This window comes from Pocillopora verrucosa, chromosome 12, assembly GCF_036669915.1.
Source record: "Pocillopora verrucosa isolate sample1 chromosome 12, ASM3666991v2, whole genome shotgun sequence".
In the NCBI taxonomy this organism is placed as follows: domain Eukaryota; kingdom Metazoa; phylum Cnidaria; class Anthozoa; order Scleractinia; family Pocilloporidae; genus Pocillopora; species Pocillopora verrucosa.
The window spans coordinates 18,062,837-18,072,781 of NC_089323.1; the positions used below are offsets into that span (position 1 = coordinate 18,062,837).

The 9,945-nt window shown below is 35.7% G+C and overlaps 2 protein-coding genes across 4 annotated transcripts in view; both read right to left on the bottom strand.

Moving 5' to 3' along the window:
- LOC136276789 (uncharacterized) overlaps nt 1-4,896 on the bottom strand; it is a 29,963-nt gene extending 25,067 nt beyond the window's left edge. For both annotated transcript variants that reach the window (XM_066159781.1, XM_066159778.1), the window contains exon 1: nt 4,829-4,896. The gene's annotated coding sequence lies outside the window, so the exon portion shown is untranslated. The remainder of the gene's footprint in view (nt 1-4,828) is intronic.
- LOC131796348 (tubulin polyglutamylase TTLL7-like) lies at nt 320-9,844 on the bottom strand. 2 transcript variants are annotated; one of them, XM_066159785.1, is made up of 12 exons: nt 9,361-9,844; nt 7,810-7,867; nt 7,541-7,604; nt 7,251-7,318; nt 6,590-6,652; nt 5,764-5,859; nt 3,772-3,867; nt 3,414-3,461; nt 2,297-2,417; nt 1,447-2,033; nt 800-973; nt 320-471 (listed from the first exon to the last, which is right to left on the bottom strand). In XM_066159785.1, exons 1-9 carry the CDS (start codon nt 9,716-9,718, stop codon nt 2,399-2,401), a joined length of 870 nt encoding a protein of 289 aa, XP_066015882.1. In that variant the 5' UTR covers nt 9,719-9,844; the 3' UTR covers nt 320-471; nt 800-973; nt 1,447-2,033; nt 2,297-2,398. The 2 variants fall into 2 exon arrangements, with proteins under 2 accessions (XP_066015882.1, XP_066015883.1); XM_066159786.1 differs by having other exon boundaries at nt 2,297-2,430.
- Between the last annotated feature and the right edge of the window lie 101 nt (nt 9,845-9,945).

Genomic DNA, 9,945 nt, shown 5'->3' on the forward strand with positions numbered 1-9,945 from the left:
TTCCAATTGTATTGCTGATAGCCAATCACGTTCAAGAAATTTTTGATAGCTCTGACGACAAAGTTAAGTCAAGGCAATAGGTTACAACTATCTTCATTCTCATTACTGGACTGACTGATCTGTGTGTCAAAAATGCGAGAGAAATTACTCCATGATTAATCATGCGAGAAAATGGGCTGGCAGTGCATCAGCACTAAAATGGGCTGGCTGTGCATCAGCACTAAAATGGGATATACTGCTGTTCTTTTTATCTCGAAAGATACATGTTCGCATTGTGAGATGCTAAATAAGAAAAGAAATAATCACTTCAGGGAAAATTTATTTGCACAGTACAGAGCTTATATTATCATCAAAGTACATCGTAACATTTGTTGTTCTTGTAATTGTAGCAGTGGTTTTCAGCTTCACATTGTTTAGCTGACAAGCGCAGGTACTTTATCTTGGCTCCCCTGTACTGATAACACACCGAATCTAGCAAATAAAAATGACACAATGAGCAAAGCAGTTGCTGCGTGGTCAACCTGACATGCACACGTTTGTTGTGAGAACTTTTCAAATTTAGAATATCAACTGCCTTCAGAGCTCTGGAATGAGCTTTCAGTGTTTGAGCAAAGCACAGCGGCATTCGGCTTTCGATGCTAACAACTCAAAAGGAGCTTCGCTAATGATGATGGTTATAGCTGCGTGACGTTCAACTTATATAGGAGGGTAAATTTTACCAAGTCTTAAAGATGAAGTTTTCAAGCCCATCTAATTTTTCTCCTTTATAGAGATGGCCCCTAGATGATAATTTTCCTACCTTTGCTGTAGTAGCATATGGCTGTCATCATATTGCGCCTTCGTGTATCCCACCCATCCGACCAAAAGTATCTATCTGGTTTACTCTCACAGTCCTCCTGACTGGTATGCCATGGTGCGGCCATAACTGACATCTGTAATACATACTCACCAGGAGTCACGCATCCGCTGGGTACTAAAAAGGGTAAAAATCATAATTTATACCAGTAAGATTTTCAAAGTACAGTATCCATTCGCCTGGTTTTGTTAAAATACACAATACCAAAGTGCTTTTCGTTCGAGTCAGTGTCACCCCCCACCCGCAAATAAATACAGATACTGTTTGTGGGATACTGTATGTGGGATACTGTATGTGGGATGCTTGTCACAAATTTAGGTGAGGAATGCTCTGGATCAACATCTAGTTCTCTGTAGCTCAGTGGTAAAGCATGGGAGCATAAATCTGAAGGTCTGGGTTCCATTCCTTCTAAGGATTCGGACAGTTTCTTTGATCAACGCCCGTAACTCCCCCACCCCCCCAAATAAAGTAAAAGTCAATCTCCCCTTATTTCTCGACTGAGTTCAACAAGTCATTGTCTTTTGTCATTGTCTTTTTGTGTTGGTGTGAAGGTTCCCGTATCATCTTGCGTTAAAAATTTGCTCAAATACCTGCTTCTAATGTGAATGTGTCCTCCATGCTTGGGAAGTTTCTAGTATAAAGGTTCTTATATCCCGTAACACTTCCACGGCCGCCATCATGAAACTTCAACCAGTTACTCCTCATACTTTCATACCTTTCACCTGCTTTTCCTTGAGTTCGGATGCCAATCACAGGGCCCCTCTTGCGAGATATGATAAAATTGAATCTGTACCGGTCTTTGGCACTGACTCTCGCAGCTTGTTCGCGTACACACCGTACTGAGAGTAAACTGGATCTGCATCGAAGTAATAGCAAGATGGATTTTTGGAGCTGGAGAGGATCTCAGTCCTGAATACATTTTCATTGTTGGCTCTAAGGCAGTGAACAATGAATATTGTTTTTGTTCCAGGTAGGGTTATGTCTTTTCGTCCAACGGCATCTTTTACACCGCAACAGCGCGTACGCAGGTATGACGTATCACCTTTATGTGTGGGGTAAGCCCACACGTACTTGTTATTGAAGGTCTTGAACGTACTTTCGTACTTTTTTTTCGTACTGATTCGAACGTACTTTCGATCCCTGCTTTTAGGCTTTGGGCAGATCTGTTCTAAAAATGCTGTAATTCAAAAATGATAAAATTTGACACTCAACAGATACTTAACCTTTTGAGGCCTTAACGTGATTAACATGCTACTTCTCCCTATAATATCCATAAATTATCTAACACACATGTTATGAGAATACTCAAACTTATCAGATAGAAGTTGTTATCTTGATCTAACACCAAACTCTCGTAACTAATTCATTAGGAAATGTGTAACAGCTACAGGGGAGAATTAACAATTACACCTTGGGAGTTTAAGGGTTTACGTTCATTACCTGAGTAGCCTAATGCAAAGACTACCAGAAGCAAGAGAGGCAATGAGTCCATCGTCCACGCTCAGCGTCCGCCCTCGATTCACCTCTGGACGATTCTTTATGTTAAGAGGACAGCGACGAGCTACAGAAATTTGCTAAAGTAGATAAAATGGTCTACAATGTGTCTTATATCACAGCAGAATCTTGCCAAATCAAAATCAGTAACCCATAACTTTCTGCAAACTCGAAGCCCTTTATATTAGTATTTGCCACAGGATATCTCGAGGTTGACACTCCGAGATAGTAAGGTTTTACTTTCGACGACAATCGAGTCATGAATAAAAGGGATAAGTTTTTAAAGAAACCGGCTGTGGTGCTGCGTCAGTGGGGAAGTATTAAACAAGGTAATTTGGTTTTATCAACTGAGTTGATAACTAAGCTGACGTTTCGAGCCCTTCGTCTGTAGCTCTGACAGCTCCAGATAATGCCATAGAGACAAATAAAGGATTTCTGCCAATTCGAAAGACCGCGGAATCCTGACGCACTGCTTATATTGACAAAGAGTACAGTAGTTCTAAGTTTGGCCGTTGCCAAAACAACATTCCATCGACTTCTTTATGAAAGTATATCGATTCTTATTTCACCGCTTTTGCAGATTTATTTTCTGCTTCACGTTCTTATATATCTTGGCTTTAAAGGCTTAAAAATAAAAATCGAAGGCAGACATCTTGAAGGAAAGACATTTAGCAACCTAAGAGTGCCTGTTTAAAAGATTTTGCAAAGGATATAGTTTCTCGGACACTTTTTGTCGGGAAAGAGAAGCTTTAAGCTTCAACTACTGCTGAATCAGTAAAGGTTAAGGGTTTGTTAATGAGCACCCCCCTTGATTAAGCACCTCCCTTCCAATGAGCACCCCTCCTTTGAGCTGAAATTTGAAAAAAGTACCTGGGCACTTAATTATTCAAGGAAATACTGTAAGTCAATTGCGCTGTAACTGAGATATTTTATGCAGGATACATGTACACATATACATTAAGATATTTGGATTTAGTCCACTAATAACTAATCCAAAGGTAACCTTCCCATATAAAAAGATGACTATGGGTGATTTTCACTGGTATTAAAAAAACATTCTTACCAGGTTTTCATCTGAAGGGCTTTCATACACTTCAGTTCCCATGCAAACCTACAAATATAATCACATTGAGGAAATTCTAGGTTTATAAAAAAAAATAGTTATTTTATTTTAAAACATTCTGTTCCTGGGGTTCAGTTAGAATACAAGCTACCTAGAAAAAATAGGATCATAGAAGAGTCATGTGGAAAAGAAAGAGGTTTCAGGCACATTTATCGTTACATTTACAGTACAGCAGTTAGGTATTTATACAACAAAGAAAGGAAGGTGTGTTTGGAATGTAAAGCTTTTCCTTTTTCATGAATTATGTTTATGGCAGTGCTACAACAGTGTTCAATGATAACATAAACTAATTACTTACAAGTCCATCATGATACAAAAATATCCTCTGTTGATCACACGATGTAACCAAAAAATATACTCTAAGATCAAACTTAAATCCCTTGAGGAGAAAAGGCTATAAATGCAAAATGAATTAATTCATTAGTACAAAAGTAACAAAAACTTTCATGAACAAAATCAAATGCTTCGTCCCTGCTACTCTTTGTCCTCAAATGCGTACCATACATGTGCAATTCATTAAAGTGTCCAATTTACTTAATGCAACAAGGGTGGGTTATTCAAAGCTTGGTTAAGATAACCCAAAGTAAGTGTGAAATATAATTCCAGATTTAAAAGCTTACTCTTTAAAAAAAAATTCTAAAAAATTCTTTTTCTCAAAAATTTTATTATTGGATGCTCTAAAAATTATCGTGAAAAAAACTCTTGAACAAAAGAATTAAAAACCCTAATTGAAATTTAACCTTGGGTCAATGCTGATCAGCCTTCAAACAACTGGATCCAGTAATTGCAATTACAGTAAAACCTCTATTAAGCAGACCCCCAATTAAAGCTTTCTATTAAGCAGACCCTGAGTCAGGTTCCAAAGTTAATTAATGTCTTATATTTCCCTTTGTAACGAGCCCCATTTCAGCAGTCACCTCCATTAAGCCGATGCAGACACTAAAATAAATTGTCTGCCTATTGTTAAAAACCTCAATTAGGCAGACACCACACTGAACTGACAATGTAGTGTAAGGGATTACATCCTTGAAAAAATCAATTTAATGTAATCAATCCTCATGATGATGTAGCTGTCAATAAACTTTCTAATAGAAAGATATACCAACAAATCAAAGTTGGTAATGAAAGGTAATGTTCTTAAACTCTGGATAGCTACATTAAGGACATGGAACTTTATTACAGAGTAACTGTTGAACGTTAATCATTAACAAACATTGCACATTTTTTACAAACCCCTATTAAGGGTACACCCTCTATCAAGCAGACACTTGGGAAGGTCCTGAGGGTGTCTGCTTAACTGAGGTTTCACTGTACTATCATAACAGTAAATGAATAATGTTTGTAAACATCCTTACTTTGTCAAGATATTCCTGGACCACAATCTGCTCATGAGATGGAAATCTATCTCCATATCATACTAGAGATATCCTAAAATTAGGACACAGCTGTATGTGTTAATCATCAGATTCATCATTAAGGTACCAAAAGAAAAACTAGTAACATAGTTATATGTCGTAATGAAATATTCAATTTTTCACTTAGATTGAAGCAAAAGGAAGGTTTACGAATCTGTACATGTTATAGAAGGCTTCACCTGCCCCTGATTGACTGAAATATATTTCAGGACAGCACAACAACCTTGGAATGACAAATTGGCTCAAGACTATAAGTAGAGTGGGATGTTTTTTTTGTCTTGTCTCATGCATGGGACAAAGAAAAAATTCTGAGTCCCAATGAGTGACTTAGAATTTTTGAGACTCGGAAGTTTTTCTTTGTCTCATGCTCATGACAAGACAAAAAAACATCTTTCCCTACTTCTTTACTGAGCTCAAAACTTGCCATCTCTCTTGTTCTATTAACAAGTTAGAGCATAGGGCCCAGTTGTTTCAAGGCTGATTAACGCTAACCCAGCCAGCCTAGGGTTAAATTTTAATTTGAGTTTTTTTATTCCCTTGTTCAATTGTATCAAGTTGAGCTTTTTTCCCTCATAATTTTCTATATTCTTTTTAGAGCATTCAATCATCAAATTGCAGCAGAGAGAATTACTGTAATAACAAATTTTCTTTTGAAGCTAGCTTTCAGATCTTAAATAAGATTTCACACTATATAACCCAGGGTTTAATCTTAAACTAGCTGTAATTACAACCTGTCCTGGTGACTTTTATTGATATTTTTGAGCACTGTATGTTGGCAAGTTGAGGAAAAACTGAAACATTTAGATTTGATTAATTATGAATATATTAAAAAGGATGGTAAAAATTTTAAATTTTAAATTTTTTGTCCAACTTACCCATTTCCCATAGCTCCATTGGCTGGTTTGACAATGAAAGTTTTGTGTTTCTTTCTTTTTTTCAGTTCTCTACAATAGCCTTGAAATGCGGCATATCTGATACAGTGAGAATGGGCAGTAAGCTAAGGAAAGTGCTTCATTTGAACATAATTACACTGATGTGGTCATATAAGGAAAAAAATAATGGTGCTTTTCTTTTGATCCCTCTTACTAATTGCTATTATCACTATTTTTTAATTATACCATCTAATAGTCAACCTGTACAAATACACATACTGTAACAGTTGTGATCTGTAGAGAGTATGTACCTGCATCAAACTATACAGTTATTATACTACTATTACATTTATGTCATATTTCAAACATGTAAATGAAACCACAGTATTTCTATCATTAGAGGTTTTACATTCCTTGATGTTCGTAGTTTTATAATATCATACATTAATTATTTCAATTTTTAATAAAATTACCATAAAACTGTTTAATTTTGACTTCCATTTATTCCAAGGGCCTTGAGTTAATCAGTTTAATTACTGTCAAATTTGACCCTCCTCATAAAAGTCTTCTATCGATCACTACTATTATGATTATAATTACCACTACTTCAGTACTACATCAACCACAATCCCTGGCTAGTAGTCTCTGGAGATACAATTTACTGTTAGCTTGGATCACGAGCATTGATTCCAAAGTTTCTATCAATACTTGCTACTCAATTCACAGTGGAGTACAGTCTAATGCTGATTATGCAGTCACCACAGCTACATGTATATAAAATATCAAATTGCATAAATCCTCTGACAATAGATAAGTTGATAAAGGATACTCGGCAGGGAGAACCCAAGTTTGAGGAACAAAACTGTATTCCTCTGGGTGAGCTCGTTGCATTCTGAAATTTCAAGATAGAATGTTAAGATTATACAATTATTATTGTAACATGCAAGTAATTATTTAATATTATACTTGGAAACCTAAAAACATGAGCACCATAGCTAGGAATTGTCTAACAGGGGTTTAATCAATGCTTGAAAACAAGAAAAAAATAAACTTCCCCTGGCTGCTATTCAACAAAGCATTTGACGTTCCCTAGGTTATCCTAAGGTCAGAGAATTATCTGCAAATTATGCAGAATTCCCCCACCAAATGTTGATGGGCCAAGCTATTTATATTTAAAAGTGAATACTCTGCTGTCATTTCCTGTAAATTCTTCTGCAGTAACTATTAATTAATTACCATTAACCAATTATCTGTACTTACTCTCAATGAAAGAAACTAAGGTAAAAATACATTGCACAAATATTGAGATCTCATGAGATACAATAATTTAAAACAATGCAAATCATAAAATATTACAGCGTGTGTATAATTCACTAGTAATTAACTTAATTCAATTTCAATTTACAAGCTATAAAAATATTTAGTATTGTTGTACATTACATAAGTATTACATGAAAATTCACACCAAAATAAACTGATAAAACACTTACTTTGCCATATTCCGAGCTAGGTTATCCTTCCTACAAATCTCACCCATACTTGGAAAATGGTTGATTTTCTTTAGAGTGGAGACAAAACAGTAAGAATTAAATTATTCATTATTATAAAAGAAGTATTGAATAAATTTGTGAACATGCACATGTATATAAGATACAGGCTATGTGAGTGTTCATTTCTTTGCATGAAGATATTCTGTACACTGATTTGTCTAGATTCCCACAATATCACATCTTATATGGTCTGCTTAAACAACTTAATTAGTAACAAAAATTTATCATACCTGAAATGATTTTAGTTCTATGATTTTTTCAACTGGCACTGATGAATCACTCCAAATGAGGAAACTGCATGTAAAGAAAGTCATTGTTGAAGACAGAAAAATCACATTTATAAAATTGATTGAAAACTATGGCTTTTAAGATAGATGGGTGTAAAAAATAATCAGTGACTGACATTTTATTTGTACATGTAACACTACATCCTCCATCAGGTTACTTTTTCAGAAAAATAATTTACATGTATAAAGTTTTCCTATCACTGCTAACTCACCTGTTTGAGTCATCATCCCTTGCAATATACATTCCACATTGAAGACAAACTTTTCCAACTGCAAGGGAGAATTTTTATAATGAAAAAACATTGTTATGAAATAATTCCAAATTTCAGATATACAGTAATTCCTTGAAAAGTATCAGAAGCTGAATCCATATTCATATGAGTTATGATCTCACTTTGCTTTTGATTCACTCAAATACTTTTTCAGAAAATTTGCATCATCCTCTCCCCCAATCAGTAGTAAAACTAATTCAGTCCCAACTAATATCCCATTAAATGTCATTCCAATAATGCTTAAAAGCTTTTTCATGGGTGTTTTTTTTAAACAGAGTTTAGATTCTTTTCTTCATAGAAGCTGCTTAAACAGATGTTAGTTAACTTAAAAATTTAGTGCATTGAAATTAAAAGTTGGTGATTAGATGGATCCCATAGAAAATTAAGTTTTTCAGTTCTCTGTATCTGATTTTTATTTGATTATAAACCTCTTGTTTAACTTAACATGTTTTACTAGTGTGAATAGGATATAAATCAACTGTATTTTGTTGGGCTTTAGTCACCATCTTCTTGTTGTGTTGTCAGTTCTTGGTGGTCCTAAGTGATATGTTCTTTTTTTTATGACTAGCTATTGGGATTACTTTGGTTGTGATTACACTGATTGGAAAAGTGCTCTTTAAGTGATTTTGCTGTTGTAAAATTGTCCTTCTCAAGGAGGGAACTTTACTTAGAAGGGCTTTCAAGACCTGGGGTTGGAGGGAGAGGGCTCCAGTAAGAGAGATTACATTAACACATACATGTACATGTTCACAAACATGTGAAGAAAAGAATACATTTATTTTAACAAATAAGAAATTAATTTTTCCAAATGCACGTGCATACAGATCTAAATCAAATGAAGCCGATAAGTTTGTGATCCTTCAGGCTAGTTTGTGTCTGCAAGCTTATTTTTATTGCCTTAGTTATAACTAAGTCGACTCTTCAACGGTCCATTGTGGATAGTAACACCCTACACCAAAAGTGTTGATTATCAACATTAAGTCCGTGGACGCGTGACTACAATGTAAACATGCATGATTGGCAACATAACGCTGAATATTTTTAAGCGTTAAAAATTTTGTATTAGTCTTGGTAGAAGAAATGTGCGTCTGATCAATACGCCTCAAAAATACTTCCTGAGTGCGCCTCACAGTCTAAGGACAAAGAAGTAATTAAGCTCTTTTGAAACCATGCCGACAACTTTAAACCACAGATTCAAAGAAACAATGGTGACGATTATTTTGCATCAAAAGATCAACGTTACCGTTGTTAGTTCCAATAATTAACGAGAGCGAAACGAAGCACGAAAACAAAGTAAGTTATCTATTGGTCGTACTTTAAACCTCAAAATATATGTGTAACGATGCGATACAACTGCACAAACATATCTTCCACTTGTAACTTAGGTGATCTTCCACGTACACGAAGAACAAATGTCATCAATCTTCCTCTTGGAAGTATCACCACGTACATGTACCACTGAACCCAAACTAAATTGTAATTTTGACTTACCGACATCGTACTTTGTTGCAGCTAAATTGGCCGTTACACGGCGTTTCCTTTGAGGTTTCTTCTTGATAGAATTGTTTACTGTTTGCTTACGAACATGGTTTGTTCGAGCCCGTATCATGCTTCTTGTCTGTTCCAAGCTTTCTTCACACTCGTCGGCCAAAGATGCCGCATACTCACTTTCCCTTCCTCGATTTTCACAAAAGTTGTCAGCAGTGCTTAAATCAAGTAATTTAAGGTTGTCTTTGGTCATGACAGACCTACTTTCATTGAAACCATGGCTGCTGTCTTCCATGGTTACAGAACCCAAAGGCGCTCGGGACGACGATGGAATCTCCGTGGTCAAATTGTCTGTGCTCATGATTATGCCGAAACTCGTCCTTTACATTCATTATGAACACACTGCAAGGCTGAAATAATGAAATCTGATGTCTCCTGGAAAGTGATTTGGTCGCAGACGAGAATTTGTGCGCCTGTATGCAGAACTTTTGTGTCAGTGAATTTCTATCACAGGTGTAGCGTGACAGAATTACCATAGCTACCGTAGCCTGCTTTCGAAACTGCATTGAACTCATTTACAACTTCCAT

Coding starts and splice junctions, on each gene's coding strand:
- LOC131796348 (XM_066159785.1), bottom strand. CDS start 9,718: ATGAGCACAGACAATTTGACCACGGAGATTCCATCGTCGTCCCGAGCG. Junction 7,605..7,809: donor AGGGATGATGACTCAAACAG/GTGAGTTAGCAG, acceptor CTTTACATGCAG/TTTCCTCATTTGGAGTGATT. Junction 7,319..7,540: donor TAGAACTAAAATCATTTCAG/GTATGATAAATT, acceptor TCCACTCTAAAG/AAAATCAACCATTTTCCAAG.